Raw genomic sequence first — 16,618 nt, forward strand, 5'->3', positions numbered from 1 at the left:
CCCCCACCTGCGGCTGCTCCTCCTCTTATCCCCTCCTCCTACCTGGGTGCAGGACGGGCCTCTTCACACCTGACCTCGCTTTTGAAGCCACAGTGAAAAAGCAGGTGCAGAAGCTCAAAGAGCCCAGTATCAAGTGTGTGGACATGGTAGTCAGTGAGCTCACGTCCACCATCAGAAAGTGTAGTGAAAAGGTACGGCGGCCACCTGGGCGGGGCTGGGCCTGGCCTCCCGTGGGCAGAACCATCTGCTGAGCAGGCCTGGCAGCCTCTCAGCCACCCACGTGGACGCCCACGCTGCCAGGTGATTCTGGCCTGGGGTTTCGTGTCAGTTTATAACCCTGGGTCTACTTGCACTCACAATCCCTTCAGGCCTCCATCTCGCCCAGAAGTCTTCCCTCCAACCCAAGCATCCTCAATGCAGTGGCCTCTTCCACCAGGAAGAATAACAATAGCGTTGATGATCAGGAACAGGCAGCTATTAAGTGAGCAATTGCTAAGCTAAGTGCTTGCCTGTTAACCTGACTTAATCCTCTCAACAACCCTAAGAAGTGGGAGTATTATCCCCCCTTTACCGATGATGACACGGAGTCTCCGTAAGGAAAAGCAGCGTGGGATTCAGATTGGGAGGCGGAGGGAAGAGATCTGGGATCAGGGCCCCTGGCGTAAGGGAGCTGTCCCAGTCCCTCAAAACCAATTTGCCTTAAAGCCTGTTGGATGACTCCTTTTACATGAATCCATACGCATGTGGCAGGGTCAGCCTCTTTGGAGTCCCCTGTGACCTTTTAGATGCCTTTTTCCTATTTGTCTGCTTTTGAGCCTTTTGAGGATTTTTAGCCAGATTGCCTGAAGCAGTTCTTCCCAGGGGAGTGCCTGGGCATCAGCTGTCTGGGGGAGCCTCTCCAGAACGCAAATGCTGCCCCCCCTCCAAGCAGGCTGAACCGGAATCCCTGGGGAAGAGCCCAGCTTGGCCTGTATTTGAAAAACTCCCTATGCTGGGGAGGTGGGGGCACATTTGCCTTAACTTCCCTTTTCAGATAAGCATCACAGTGCTTGTGGCTCACACACAATTAGTCACGTGCACCCCTTTCACAACCCCGTCTCCTTTTAGCCCACTTTTGTGTCAGATGGGGAGAGACTCAGCAAATGAGCATCCTCTCAGTGCCCAGTGCAGGTGCAATAATAAAACCTGGACTGGACTCTCCCATTCCATGTACGGTGACATCTAGGTCACGAGCCCAGGGCATCGCGAATCCCAGGCAACACGATCTTTTGTCAAACTTTGAAAAAGCTGCCTCAAATCCCTTTACACAGGAAGTCCAGATATAACTGAAATTTTTAAAATAATTTTTATTTTTCAATTACAGTTGACGTACCATATTTTAGTTTCAGGTATACACCCCAGTGATTTGGCATTTATATAATTTATAAAGAGATCACCCCGATAAATCTAGTACCCATCTGACTCCATACATAGTTATCACAATATTATTGATTATATTCCCTGCGCTGTACATTACGTCCCCGTGACTATTCTGTAACTACCACTTTGTACTTATTAATCCAGCCGTGGGCAAACTACGGCCCGCAGGCCGGATCCGGCCCGTTCGGCTGTTCTATCCGGCCCACGGAACCAAAAGAGCGGAGGGTTCTCTTGCTCTCCCCTCCGCTCCTTTACTTTGAATTTATATTAGTTCACACAAACCCTCCATCCATGCTTTTGTTCCGGCCCTCCGGTCCAGTTTAAGAACCCATTGTGGCCCTCGAGTCAAAAAGTTTGCCCACCCCTGGATACCTAATATGTTTTTTTAAAGTTGATTGCTTTTAGAGAGAGAGCAAGAGGGAGATAGGGAGAGAGAGAGAGAATCATAAATTTGTTGTTCCACTTATTCATGCATTCGTTGGTTGATTCTTATATGTGCCCCGTCCGGGGATGGAACCCATAACCTTGGTGTTATCAGGACGATGCTCTACCCAACTGAGCTACCTGGCCAGGGCCTACATAAACATTTTTAATGATTAGCCTAATATTCCATTGAATAGACTTATCACAGTTTACTTACCCATTTTCCTATTGGTGAACATTTAAATTGCCTCCAGTTTTTCAATATTATAAAATAACCTGGCAATGAACATCTTTGTTATAAAGAATTTTATTTTTTCTCTCTAGAATTATTTCTTTAGGATAGATTCCTAGAAGACTGACTACTGGATATAAACATTTAAAAACCATGGCACACTTTGCTGAATTGAATTCCAAAAAAGAAAGTAATTATTGTAAATGCTAAAATTTTGGAAACAACCCATAGGTCCATCAAGAGGAGACTGACTATATAAAATATCACACCGACAAAGACTACACAGTCATACCTCAGAGATAGTGGGAGTTTGGTCTCAGACCTCTGCAGTAAAGGAAATATCGCAATAAAGCGAGTCACACGATATTTTTTTTTGTTTCCCAGTGCATATAAAAGTTCTATTTACACTAGACTGTAGTCTGTTAAGTATGCAATAACGTTTTGTCTAAAAAAGCAATGTACATACCTTAACTTAAAAATACGTTATTGCCCTAGCTCAGTGGTCGGTAAACTCATTAGTCAACAGAGCGGCAAACCGCGGCTCTCGAGCCGCAGTTTGCTGACCACTGCCCTAGCTGGTTTGGCTCAGTGGATAGAGCATCGGCCTGGGGACTGAGGGGTCCCAGGTTTGATTTCGGTCAAGGGCACATGACAGGGTTGCAGGCTCTATCCCCAATAGGGGGCGCGCAGGAGGCAGCTGATCAGTGATTCTCATCATTGATGTTTCTCTCTCTCCCTCTCTGAAATAAAAAAAAAATTTTTTAATACTTTATTGCTAAAAAAAATGCTAACCATCATCTAGCCATCAGCGAGTCATAATCTTTTTGCTGGTGGAGGGTTTTACTTTCAATTTGTAAAAAATGCAGGATCCGCAAAGCGCAATAAAGCAAGGTATGCCTACAGCTGTTTAAAGGGCCATGCCTACTTATTTCCTTTCAATGTCCCTCCACAACATAATGTGGGGGAGAGGGGGAGCAGTTTCAGAAAAGAATGTATAGTATTTAGGGGAACAATATATATGAATGATAAAGTTCCAAAGACATATCCACCAAATTGCTAACTATTACTTTAAGAGAGGGCAAGAATGTAGGAATTTTTCCATTTTTACTGCACACATTTTAATCACTTTCAAATTTCTTACAGTGAGTCTGTATGATTTTTGTGAGCAGAAAGAAATGATCAACAAAAAGTTTACAAAGGAAAGCTTTTATATTACTTTTAAAAAGTTTTCCCTTTTGGTTTATTTCATGGAAAGTAATTCTTTTTTCTTTATGTGGCAAAATTCACCCATCTTTGTCTTTTTTTTTTTTTTTTCCCCTCCCCAAATGTCCCAGCGTCCAAACTCCTGCCAGAGATTTGAAAAATAGTCAACTGTCATTACCCCCAGCCCTGCCGGGATCCGTTCTTCTCCCTGGGAAATCTAGAGCTGAATGTCAGCATGCGGGGTGCAGGCCTCAGAGGGAAGGCGCCATTCCCCCACCCTTTCCACCAGCAGAAACAGAGGCTCGCAGAGGTCCAGCCACTTTGCCTGGAGTGCCGGCAGGGCAGGGGCTGGCTTTGAACCCAGATCCCTGCGGCTCCCGGGCCTGTGTCCCTCACCACCCACGGGTGGTCTCCAGCTGACCGCCCTGCTCAGCCAAGGCCTGAGAGAGAACAGTTCCGTTTGTAAAAACTGGCTGAAAGTTCTGGGAAGGCTCAGAGGCAGGCGGAATGGAAAAAGATGCTCAAAAGGAATAGAGAACTCAAGGGGCTGAGGCCGCCCCGCCGTGTGTGACACGTGGAAAACTTGACGAATGTAACATGCAGGCGGTTAGTGGGAGAACTGGTCATGCTCTTTGGCAAATTGCCCCCTCCTCCTCCCTCATTGCCCACCCTCCCCCACTCCCCGGCACCCCACCCTGGAAGGGAGCACTGGGGACCACCTCAGAGGAGGCCTGCTGGTGGTGGTGACTCAGTCCCGAATCCCTGCTCCAACTCGGAGGCTTCCTTCGAGAAGGAGTGGGAACCACCCCTTGAGCCCCTCGGGGCAGTAGGGGCCAATGGCCTCTCCAGGAGTTTGTTTTTAAGCCCCTGGTTCACGGCTGCCCCTCCCCCAAGTCCCCTGGGCTTGGCCACATCAGTCACACCCTTGGCACAGCCCCTGGACAATGGGGTGGGGGGCGGGGGGTGGGGGTGGGAGGATGTGACATCTCACATCTGCCGCCCTGGGCTGGCATCCAGGGCGCTGCTTCCTTCCCCATCTTGCTGCCTCCCTGTTGCCCCACCCCATCTCCTTGACCTCCATCGCCCTCAGAGTCACCGCCCCCCGCCCCCACCGCCCCGGGAACTAGTCATGCTAGCATCCAGCTCTCTTCCCACATGGGGGGCCCACCTGAGCGCCCTGACCCAGGGGCAACCAGTGGCCCTAGCTTTGCCTACTTGGCCCATGTGGCCCTGAGCGGGGAGGGCCACTGAGCAGAACTGGAGGTCCCTGTGGGTGAGCCCCCACCATCAGCAGCTCAGAGTCTCCCTCCCGAGGCGTTGCAGGCTCACGAGGCAGAGGGCAGAGGAGCCGTGTCCCTGCACCTTGGCAAGGAGGGCAGGCATCCATCCTCATTCATTCCCTCATTCCTTCATGTGCCCTCCCCAGCACTGGTGGTGCGCCTGGCCCCGCCCCTGCCTTCGGGGCGAGTGGAATACTGTTTGACGAGGAAAGATGACAGGGAGACCCCCAATCCAGCTCTTGGGGTGGTCGGGCAGGCTTTTCGATGGAGGTGACATCCAACAGTGTCTTGAAGGAGAGTGAGTCCCCCTGGGCTTGGTCCAGAGCCCAGCTGAGCCGAGGGCAGACTTCACCGGCAGAGGGGGCGGGCTTGGAGCCACTGGCCCTTCAGCCTCCGCTGATAAAAACTGGGAGGAAGGGGTGCTGCTGAGCTCCGAACCCCAAAGGAGAGGTAGAGACAGGTTGGCCGCCAGCTCGGGGCCAGACAGACATGGCTGGGGATGACAGTGCCCGTCCGGAGCATGCAGAGAGGGGCAAACTGGGTGGGTTCTACCAGGAGGGCCAGGGGCCCCCGCGGGGTACTGCTCATGCTGCTGCACCCCTCCGCATGCCCCCCATGTCCCCGCATGTCCGTGCCTGTGGCTCCTGCATGTGTGACTGCTGGTTCCCCCGCCTCCCAGCTTTGACAAGGAGCATTGCCCTGAGTCAGGAGGCCTCTCCTCCCAGATTCTTCCCGCATCGGGGTTCCCTGCCTGGGGCCCCTCCTCGCTGTCCCTCCGGTGAACGCTCTGGGAGCTCACGGTCCTCCAAGCAAAGGCCCCAGTGGCCCATGTCTGTTTCCAAGATGGGGCCAGGGAGCGAGCTGACTCCCACGGCGTTTCCGCCCCTGGACCGGCCCTCCCATCCGAGGGCCTCCGCAGGACAGGGATGAAGGCCTGGAGCCGGGGAGACCCTGGAATTGCCATTTGGAGCCCGAACCTGGAGGAAAGGGGTGGCCATGGCTTGGCGCCATCGGCTTCCTGGGACCCCAGGTCTCTCCCCACCCCACCCTCCACCCCCGCTCTGGCATTCTGCGTGCGCCTCCCGCCCCACGCCCTGGACCCCTGGACTCTGGTGGGCTGGGGGTGTTTCCTGCCCGTGCCCCCTGTGTACGTGGCTCTCTCCCCTCCGCCCGCCCCCAGCTCCAGCAGTACCCCCGGCTGCGCGAGGAGATGGAGCGCATCGTGACCACCCACATCCGGGAGCGCGAGGGGCGCACCAAGGAGCAGGTGAGCCACAGCCCCTCTTCCCTAGCCTCTGTCTCCCTCCCGCTCTCTGTCCTCATACCAAATCTCTGCTGCTTACTGTGGGGAGATCTACATAAATTTACTGCTCAAGAGTGCAGTTCTGTGGTAGGAAACACATTCACGCTGCTGTGCGATCATCACCATCATCCCTTTCCAGAACTTTCCATCTTCCCCAAATGAAATTCTGTCCCCACAAATACTAGCTCCCGTTCCCCTTCCCCCAGCCCCTGGGACCCACCACTCTACTTCCTGTTTCTCTGAATTTGACAACTCGAGGGCCCTCGCATAAGTGATAGCGTAGGACATTTGTCCTGTTGTGTCTGGCTTATGTCACTTAGCATAACGTTTTCAAGTTCATCCATGTGGTCGTAGCACGTGTCAGCACTGCCTTTCGGAGGCTGAGTAATATTCCATTGTATGTGTATGCCACACGTGGTTTAGCCATTTGGGGAAACCAAGCTGAGTTGTTTCCACCTTTTGGCCATTGCAAATGGTGCTTCTATGAACATAGGTGTACACGTATCTCTTGGAGACCCTGCTCTCAATTCTTATGGGTAGATACCTAGAAATGGAATTGCTGGGTCATATGGCAATTCTGTGTAATTCTGTGTATGACCATTTTTTGAGGAACCACCATACTGATTCCCAAAGCAGCTGTATCATTTACACACACACACACACACACACACACACCTGCTCCTCAACTTCCTGGCAGTCTATCCTCTGGCATCTCTCTTTGGGCCTCTCTCTCTATTTGTGGTTTCTCTGGATGACCCATACCTGTCCTAGCCACCTCTCTTCCTTTTATGGAGTCATTAATCAAACATTCATTCAATCACTCACTCACACTCGTGTTACCGAATGCCATCTCGGAGCTGGGAGGAGCAGAGACGAGCAGGCCCTCCCTGTGGCCCTCAGGAAGCTACCAGACTAGCCCTCTCTGCTGGTCCGTCTCGCATCTTCGGTCCAAGCCCCTCTCTGGCTCCCATTTCCCAGCCTCTATCTTTACACATCCCTCTTCCTGTCCTCACTCCCTCCCACTTTTGTGTTTGATGCTATTTATGAATTCTTCTTGGTCTCTTTAATTACAAGAGTGATAAACACTCAAGAAAAAATAGATGTGACCCTAACTGGTTTGGCTCAGTGGATAGAGCATCGGCCTGCGGACGGGAGGGTCCCAGGTTCGATTCCGGTCAAGGGCATGTACCTTGGTTGTGGGCACATCCCAGTAGGGGGTGTGCAGGAGGCAGCTGATTGATGTTTCTCTCTCATCGATGTTTCTAATTCTCTATCCCTCTCCCTTCCTCTCTGTAAAAAAATTAATAACTCTTTTAAAAAAATAGATGTGATTACAAGTAAGTGTCCCTCCATCACTCTTCCCTGCTCCCAGTTTCTCCCACAAAGTAACCACTATTACCAGCGTGGTGTGTCCCCTCCCAGGCATTTTCCTTGGCACACACAGACTCCGGGTTCCATCTTAATCTAAGAGAACACAATCGGTCAAACACCTAGTCCATCTCAGACAGGTCACTGGCCTCACCTCCTGGTGTCTTCCCCACGCCTACGAGACGGAAGCAATTCCTTGTGGAACTTGAGGCTCGGCCAGGCAGGCCCCAGGCTCACAGGAGGCAGCAGGTCCTGGGCTGCACCTTGCAGTGTGCGTCAGGAATGTCACTCTCATCGCGACCCAGCTCTGCATCCCATCACTCTCCATCGTTTACAGAAAGGGTCTCCCTAAGCCGGAGCCTAGACACTGTCCTCATCCTTTGAACAGCTTTATTGTTTAAAGGGTATCTTCATCTATTTCACCTTTTTTTTTTTTTTAAATACAGAGAGAGAGAGAGAAACATCAAAGATGGGAGAGAATCATTGATCGGTTGTCTCCTGCGCGCCCCCTAATGGGGATGGATCCCGCAACCTGACCACCTCCTGGCCGATGATCAACCACTGAGCAACACCGGCCTGGCTATTTCACCTTTTGATGGCCATTGGCCTGTTCCCAATTTTTCTCTACTGCAACACACCACACTGAACACCCCGGCACATGTATCTTTGCCCACTTGATGAGTTTATCTATGAGCTGTAGTTCTAGAAGTCCATCTGTACATTTCAGTTGTTAAATATTACCCAATTGCCCTCCAAGAATTTGATACTAATTTACACTTCCACCAATAGTTGATGAGAGAATCTATCTTCTCACAATTATGCCCACCCTGGTCATTATCAATATTTAGCACTAAACCGATAGGTTTAAAGGGGCCTCATGGTTTAATTTACATTTCTTTATTACTGGGGGTGAACATTCTTTATGTATCCTTATTGGCTACATGTATTTCTTCTCTGAGTTCCCCATTCCCATTCTTGGACCATTTGATTCGTGCTTCTGTGTAGGAACTCTTCATTTATTATGGGTACCGTTATGTATGTATGTATTCATTTATCATAGACTGTGGATGTATTTATTATGGACCCTGTATTGCTGTGAGTATGTCAAGCATTTTAAAACTTTGTGGTGTCTTTCCCACCTGCCCCCTGACCGGTATGCCCCGGAAGGTCATGCTCCTCATCGACATTGAGCTGGCTTACATGAACACCAACCATGAAGACTTCATCGGCTTTGCCAAGTGAGTGCTCCCTGGGCAGAGAAGGTGACGTGTGTGTGTGTGTGTGTGTGTGTGTGTGTGTGTGTGAGAGAGAGAGAGAGAGAGAGACCCAGGCCTTCTGGGTTAACCTCTGTGTTTGGCGCCCACTGAGCAGTAGCAGTGGAGGAGTTCTGAGATGGGACTCTTCCCTCTCTCCCCTTCAGTGCTCAGCAGAGGAGCAGCCAGATGAACAAGAAGAAGGCTTCAGGGAACCAGGTGAGTGAGCCCCGGTGCCCCAGCCCGAGGGATGGAGGGTGCCGGATGGACGCCAAGCTCTGAGAGCCCCCTCCCCTGAGGGGAAGGGTCCCACGGGGCCAGGGAGCCTGTCAGCTGCCAGCCACAAGCCTCCCACTCTGCCTCAGTAACCCTCTCTCCTCTCTCCCGATGCTTCTCGTGGTTGATATGGTTACCTCTTTGCAGGATGAGATTCTGGTGAGTACCAGGACTGGGGCTCTTGGCTTGTGTAGCGAGGGGGAGGAAGGGGCCCATTTGAGTGGGGATGGGCAAGAGGGGACCCTTTGGCTTGAGCTGCTTGCACACACCAGCACAGGTTGCCCACACATGCTCTCAGGCCAGAGGCAAGGCCTTGCCACACACAGGATCCCAGCCACCTGTCCATCAATCTATGAGCTAAGTGCTACTTCAGGCAGAGGCAGACCATGTGGGCTGGGGCGGGTGGAAATGCCTGGCAGGGGCCTGGCACTTAGTAGGTGCTGCTTAAATGTCTGTTGGACGGATGGACGGATGGGAAAGAAGCATGCTTTGAAGCTAGCCATCTCTACCAGAAAATAAAGAGATGGGTGACATGTCAAGAGACAAGTCCCTCCTCGTCTGTTGTGTCCTTCAGATCTCTGTGGACACATCGCTTCTCCACCGCAGTTGTACACACGAGCCACAGAGGCGGGAGTTTCTTTGTAATAATCGAGGTGTTTATGTGGTTATTTCCCTCCCAAACCCAGCAGGGGAAGGGCTGGGTCTGTCTTGTCCATCGGTAAATCCTCAGTGCCCCGCCCAGTGCCTGGCACACAATAGGTGCTCAGTAGGATAAAGTAATTAATGAATGGATTATCCCAGGGCAGTTCAGTTCAGCGAACACTCACTGGTGCCTGCACGGTGCTGGCCCCGGGACAGGAGTCAGACCCTGGCCCTGCACCTCGGAGACCCGGGCCTGCAGGCAGGGCCCAGGGAGGGTGGGAGTCGGGGGAGTGGGTGGTCCTGGTGTAGGGGCTCTGGAGAGGGGTTTGGGTGAGCAGGGAGGAGGGCAGGGCTGGGGATGCCGAGGGGGGACCAAGGCTGCAAGTGAGGCAAGAAGCAGGGTGGCAAAGCCTGCTGGTCAGATGCTGAGATACACAGTGCCGGGTGTGGCATGTGGACTCAGTTCCAAAGGTGGTGACAAGACACTGAGCGGGTCTTCACTGGACTGGGACCGGGTGGGAGAGGAGTCACAGGGCGCCTGGCTGTCGTGCCCCGTTAATGGCTCAGGCCATTCCTCAGCTGCTGACCCGCCATGTGACTTGGGTTCTCTTCGAGACTCTGGGGGAAGCCAGAGAGGGTAAGGAGGGCTTCGAGGGTCTCGGAGGTGGGCCTGGCCCCGAGGACTTTCCCACCGGCCCCAGGATCCTTGGATCTTCTATGGACGCTCAGAAGAGAAGCCAAGGAGGTCAGGGCCAGGGAGGGGGAAGCAGCTCCCTGTCCTCTCAGTCTGGCCCTCCACCAGGGTCTGGGCAGTGGCTCTGCCCTTGGAGCCCAATGCAGGGGCCCTGGCCTGTGGCGATGGCTCAAGACTGCTGCTTCCTGCTGTGGAAGGAGACCTTTGCCTGGAGCTCCGAGCTGCCCCCAGGAGGAAGGGGCCTGGGCGTCTCATGCTCAGCCCCTTCCCCCTGCCCCCGCTCCCTACCACCCCAACCTGTGTCTGGGGCCTGGGGCCAAAGACCCTTAGAACCCTTCTATTGTAGCATTCATGTCACGTGTATTTATTGATCACTTACTGTCTGTTGAGCTCTCTGCATGGTGCTGGGATACAATGATCGAGAGAGTTGAAAACTCAGCAAGAGAGGGACATCAATACACACACACACACACACACACACACACACACACACGTTAATTCAAGATCCCAGTCGTTGTCATAGTAGAAGATTTAAGGGAGTGATAAAAGATTATAATGGGGGTCCTGACTTTTACTGGGGGGAGGGTGGCGGGGTAGAGAGGGCCTGCCTGAGAATGAAGGTGACTTCTGAGCCGATACACAGAGGGTGAGTAGGCATTTGCCAGGCAAACAGGAGGGGAAGCGCTCTCGAGGCAGAGGCGACAGCAGCATGTGCAAAGTCCCCGAGGTCGGAGACAAGTCTTCGAATAAAGCGGCTCTTAAGCTGAAGAGGCACTCAGCGTTGTCTTGCCCAGTCGGCCACCTAAGCTCCGCTGTGCACTGTTAGTGGAGGGGGCTCCTCTCCTCCCCGGGCCAGCAGGGCCCTGCTCAGTGGCTCTGACTGTCAGAAGGCTCTGTATCCTGAGCTCTGCCTTCCTCTGTCCTCCAACCCGTTCACTGGTGGTTCAAACCAGGCCAGGTCTGGCCCCCACCCTCCCGGACCGGCCAGGCCTCCAAGAGCTGGGGGAGGGGTGGGCTTTCTAGTGCCTCTCTCTGCCTCCCCCGACCTCCCCGGGGAAGCCAGGACGCTGCCCACTGACCTCCTGCCCCCTCACCCTCCAGGTCATCCGGAAGGGCTGGCTGACCATTAACAACATTGGCATTATGAAGGGGGGCTCCAAGGAGTATTGGTTTGTGCTGACTGCCGAGAATCTGTCCTGGTACAAGGATGATGAGGTGAGTGAAGGGGTTTGACTTGTGGCCAGAGTCAGGCTCAGACCCTATCCCTGGCTTGGTATGGACTGGACCACCCAACGGGGGGTTTTACAAACCCCATCAAAGACCCTTGGGTGGAGCAGGGCCGCAAAGATCAGGGGCAGGCAATCCTGGGGGCTCATCGGGGCTGGGCAGAGAAGGTGGCGTGGCAGGACTGGGGAGCCTGGGCTGAGCACCCTAAAGAGGGTGGGCGAGGGTGTTGGGCACCCCCCTAACCCCAAACCCCGGCACTGCAGCCGTCCTGTTCTGCTCCAGGGCGCGCCACCTCTTCTGTGGCCCCCACAGACCCATGACACACACAGTCCAGCTGCCAGCCACCCTGTTAACCCCTGCACCCCAGTCCCCCAGACCCCAGCGTCCAGGGGAGATGCCCAGAGCGCCTCCAGGCTGAGGGGTCAGGAGTGACGGGATCCCACAGAGGCGCCCCTCAAAACCCCTCCCTGCCCAGTGGGGCACACAGACCCTCCACCAGCCACCGCCCTCCCCTGCTGCTGGTCTCCTTTAAGAATGAGTCTGTTTGGCTTCCACATCTGGATTCCAGAGGTGACCAGAGAGAGCGGGGAGGGCTGGGGGGGGCTTGTGGTAATGAACTCCAGCTGGCCGCGTGTGGGGGAGGGGACCCTCTTCTCCCTGAGAGGGCCATTGGAGAAGGGGGCGCACTCCACTCTCAATGGGGAAGCAGGGCTCAAGGGGGGGGATTTTGGTCTCCCAGTCACCCCCCCCCCTGCTGCTCTCTGCCCCCTTCAAGTCGCCCTGGACAGGCCCCATCCCCACCTTGGGCAGGACCCTCTGTCGTCACTAGCAGGGGCGCCAAGCCATCTGGACCTCATTACCTCAAGCCGGGCCTCTCCCAGAGCACAGGGGCCCCGGGAAGGGATGGAGTGTGAGGTGGCGTGGCAGGCGGGTGTGGGGGCGTTGCTTGCTGCTCTGTTGCCCAGGCCGGCTCCCATGCGCTGGGGGTGCCCACTGCAGGCCCCACAACTGACAGTGTGACCTGGGGCTGACCGGCTGCCCTGCGGGTGAAGGGCGTGTATCGGGGGCCCTGTCCTCATACCTGTGCATAAAGGGGTCTTTCTTGGGCTCTGTGTGTACATCTGAGTTGAGCTGTGTGGAAGGGGCCCTGAGTGTACATGGGGGGAGGGAGATGTGGGGAGAAGGAGTGCTGGGAGGGGGAGGGGAGGCGTGTGGCTGTTGTGTGTGAGTGTTTCGTAGGAGAGTGTTTGGGGTGTAAGCATCTGGGTATATTTGTTATTTGAGGGTCTTATGTGTATCTGGGGGCAGACTGTGTGTGCCTGGAGCATGACTCAGGCGTGTGTGCTGTGTTCTGTGTGTCAGTGTAAGTGTGTGGTGTTGGGGGTGCTTAAGGAGGGAGAGTGTGTGTGTGCAGTGTCTGAGAATATGTATGTGTTTGGGATGTAAGATGGGAGAGGACCAGTGTTTTGTTGAAAGGCTGTGTGTGTATGTGTGTGTGTGTGTACTTGCTCTGTGCTTGGGACATGGATGTGTGATTTAAAGTGCGGGTGTGTGTGGGGTGTGCATGTGTTGGATGTGAGTGGAATTTTGCACTAGAACATCTGGGGACAGGGAAGTGGTCCCGGCTGAGGGGGAAGGGGATCTGTCCCCCTTCTTCCCCCAGCCGCCGGCCCTCTGGTCTTTGGGATTGGGGTGACCCTCAGGTTCAGACAGCTACCCACATCCCCAGCCCTCATCAACTCCCCCATCTTCTCAGACTCCCCTCACCACCCCCTCAGCACCCCCACCCCATCTCACAGCAGGATGGCACCCCCTCCCTCTGCGCCTCCCCCCAGCCCACCCTCTGCGCCCCGCGCCCCCGGCCCCAGCTCCAAGCTCCGGCTCTGGGATGGCGGTCGGTCCAGCTCCAGCGGCGCCGAGGGTCTAACCCAGCCAGCCTAACCAATGTGCAGACTACTGTACAATTTGGGAGTCCTGAACAGATAGTCTAAACACTGGGTAGACGGAGTGGTCCATCCAGGCGGCGGCGGCTGTCGTCGGGTGGGAAATTCGGCCCGTCTCCCGGAGATCCAAGACCCCAGCCCCAGCCCAGCCAGCCCACGTCCCCTCTCTGCTCTCGGCTCCCCTTCTGCCTCCTTTGACGTGGCAGGGGTGAGCAGGCGCTGTGGCTGGGAAGGAGGGGCTTGGGGAGGGGGCCGGCCAGCAGGAAGGGAGGGGTGGGGGGAGGCGGCCACTCCTGCCTAGTGTCCAACCCCAGAGCTCAGGGCTGTGGCGGCGGGGCCTCCCTCGAATGCTTCCAGATGTTCCCTGGCCTCATGTGCAACTTCCTCCTCTCCTCCCCCAGCCGCCCTCTGGGGCTCCCGGCCACCGGGCCACTCGCCTGGCATAAAGAGGGCTTTATGTGGCTGGACAGGCCAGGCGAGTGCAGGGGCAGAGGGAGGTGGGCAGGATGAGGCCAGGACAGGGAGCAGGGTTCTCCTGAACCCAGCCCCCACCTGGGAGCGTGGCTGAGGCCCCTGCCCAAGTCCTGAGTCCCCAAGACCCACATAGACCTCCCCCCCCAGCATGGGTCCGTGGCGGTGGGTGGGCAAGTGGGTTACACACAGCAGAGACCTCTCCTCCCGGAGCCCCATCCTGGAGCCCCCCCTCCAGAAATCTCTGGGCCCCTCCCCTTAACACAGCATCCTCCAGACATGTCAGCCCCCACCAGACTTACACACATGTGCACGTGGGCCTGGCACTCACATGCCCATCCAGGGATACGCCTAACTAAGCACCTCCAGCCCGTTACACAAACTGTGTGCACAGAAACACATGGACGCACATCCGTGTCCTACAGTCACGTTCACGCCAACACACAGACATTTACGATTGCCACACACATCTATATAAATGTGCACACATCCTCACGGGCACACACACATGCTCACATGGACACACGGCTGTGCCGGGCACCTCCTCAGACACACATCTCCGCAGCACAGACTCATGGGCACGCCCGCAGCGGTGAGAGGAGATGTGTTTGCGCACAGACTCGCCATCTCCAGCCTGCGCTGTGTGCCTGATTGCTAACACATGGGCGTCTGCGGGGAGGGGGCTGAGCCAGCCCTTTGAAGCCGAGGGGCTGGTGGCCCCCCTTCCTGTCTCTGCAGTCAGGAAATGAAGTCAGAGGCTTATCCAAAGCAGGCCCAGCAGCCAGGCCAGGGGCGAAAGAGGCTCCAGGGTGGGGGTGGAGGGTAGGGTGTGTGTGTGGGGTCGGGGGGTCCCCTGGCTGGGGCTGGCCTGGCCTGCCTCCGGGGCTTTCTTGGGGAGGGATATGGGAGCCACCCTCAGCCTTGCCACCCTGGGCGTTTGGGCTCTGGCAGGTATGCAGAGGTGGTGGGCATGGCTTGAATGCCATTGGGAACAGGGGTGCCAGCTAGCCCAGGGCACTTGGGTCAGACAGCATCTGTGCAGTGTGAGGGGGCTGGAGCCAGAAGCCAGGGCCACTCTGAGGACCCCCAGCCCCAGGCACCCCCAGCGTAGAGTTCTCTTAGGGAGCGAGGCGTAGCAGAGAGCAGCGCCAACCTCACCCCTGGCTCTACCCACAGGAGAAAGAGAAGAAGTACATGCTGTCCGTGGACAACCTGAAGCTGCGGGACGTGGAGAAGGGCTTCATGTCGAGCAAGCATATCTTCGCCCTCTTTAACACGGAGCAGAGGTGCCTGCCTGCGCCCCACCAGGGGTTTGGGGCCCCAGACCCTGCAAGCCCCAAACCACCCCTACTGAGGAGAAGCGGGGTCCACAGATACAGAAAGGAGAGGGACCTGCCCCAAGCCCCACAGCAAGTCATTCATCTGATAATTATTTACGGAGCCCCTACTCTGTGCTGGGCATTTTGTCAAGATCTTCCCACCCGCCACCCCCCTCCTCTCTCCCCTCCTCCCTTCCTCTCTCCCTCCTCCCTTCCTCTCTCCCTCCTCCCTTCCTCTCTCCCTCCTCCCTTCTTCTCTCCCTCCTCCCTTCTCCCTTCCTCTCTCCCTCCTCCCTTCCTCTCCCCTTCCTCCCTTCCTCTCTCCCTCCTCCCTTCCTCTCTCCCTCCTCCCTTCCTCTCTCCCTTCTCCCTTCCTCTCCCCCTCCTCCCTTCCTCTCTCCCTCCTCCCTTCTTCTCTCCCTCCTCCCTTCTCCCTTCCTCTCTCCCTCCTCCCTTCCTCTCCCCTTCCTCCCTTCCTCTCTCCCTCCTCCCTTCCTCTCCCCTTCCTCCCTTCCTCTCTCCCTCCTCCCTTCCTCTCCCCTTCCTCCCTTCCTCTCTCCCTCCTCCCTTCCTCTCCCCCTCCTCCCTTCCTCTCTCCCTCCTCCCTTCTTCTCTCCCTCCTCCCTCCTCCCTTCTTCTCTCCCTCCTCCCTTCCTCTCCCCTTCCTCCCTTCCTCTCTCCCTTCTCCCTTCCTCTCTCCCTCCTCCCTTCCTCTCTCCCTCCTCCCTTCCTCTCTCCCTCCTCCCTCCCTCTCTCCCTCCTCCCTTCCTCTCCCCCTCCTCCCCCGTCCTCACACACTCAGCCTGTCAGTGCCTGCTCTGCATAGGACACTCTGCTAGGCACTGGGAAATACAGGGAGCCCCAGTCTTGCCTTCTCACATTGGTAAGTGTCCGGGGGAGGGCGGGCAATCCCCAGCCTCTCACCTGCTAACCCGGGGCTCATTCTAATGGGCTTTCTCCTACTCGGAGACAAGGGTTCAGTACAGCTGCCAGCGGCTGAGACCCACAAGAGGCCGCACCGTCACAGAGTCCTTTAAGGAGGGTCCGGTCCCTTTCTCATTGAACATTTTAGCGCTCATTTCACTGAATCCTCGCATTACCCCAGGAGGCAGGAATTATTGTTCAACTGCCTTCCAGATGAGGATTTGAGGCTTGGAGCGAGGAAGGGACTGGCCCAGGGGAAACTGAGGATTGGAGAGAAGGGACTTAGCCAGCGTCGCCCAGCTGGGAAACAAGAAAGCCGGGACTGGACTCCAGGCGTGCTGACCCCAGCCCTGAAGCGCCGGGGCGAATGGGCTTTGCCATCCCCTCACCGCCTGCCCCTCCTTGCAGGAATGTCTACAAAGATTATCGGCAGCTGGAGCTGGCCTGCGAGACACAGGAGGAGGTGGATAGCTGGAAGGCCTCCTTCCTGAGGGCTGGCGTGTACCCCGAGCGTGTTGGGGTGAGTGGCAGGGGAGGGAGGACAGGGGAGGGGCAAGCTGCTTATAATGGGGAGTCTGGGGCCCTATCCCCAGTGACACCATGTTCCCGAGCCCTCACGAAGCTAAAAAATCACAGGCATC

General features: G+C 55.7%; 1 protein-coding gene across 19 annotated transcripts in view; it reads left to right on the top strand.

Annotated features, from left to right (window-relative positions):
- Positions 1–16,618, top strand: part of DNM1 (dynamin 1) — a 44,108-nt gene that overhangs the window by 20,439 nt on the left and 7,051 nt on the right. For 14 of the 19 annotated variants that reach the window (XR_013960704.1, XR_013960705.1, XR_013960706.1 and 11 more), the window contains exons 11-17: positions 5,738–5,824; positions 8,396–8,466; positions 8,649–8,700; positions 8,905–8,916; positions 11,195–11,308; positions 14,911–15,020; positions 16,386–16,497. Coding sequence is in view for 13 of the 19 variants with exons in the window: in XM_080670579.1 (XP_080526705.1) it covers positions 5,738–5,824; positions 8,396–8,466; positions 8,649–8,700; positions 8,905–8,916; positions 11,195–11,308; positions 14,911–15,020; positions 16,386–16,497 (558 nt within the window). In the remaining 6 variants the exon portion in view is untranslated. Of the gene's footprint in view, positions 1–52; positions 192–5,737; positions 5,825–8,395; positions 8,467–8,648; positions 8,701–8,904; positions 8,917–11,194; positions 11,309–14,910; positions 15,021–16,385; positions 16,498–16,618 lie in introns of all 19 variants that reach the window. The other 5 variants (XM_080670570.1, XM_080670573.1, XM_080670575.1 and 2 more) reach the window with 1 other exon arrangement.

The sequence above is a fragment of the Plecotus auritus genome, assembly GCF_963455305.1.
Source record: "Plecotus auritus genome assembly, chromosome: 5".
NCBI classification, from domain to species: domain Eukaryota; kingdom Metazoa; phylum Chordata; class Mammalia; order Chiroptera; family Vespertilionidae; genus Plecotus; species Plecotus auritus.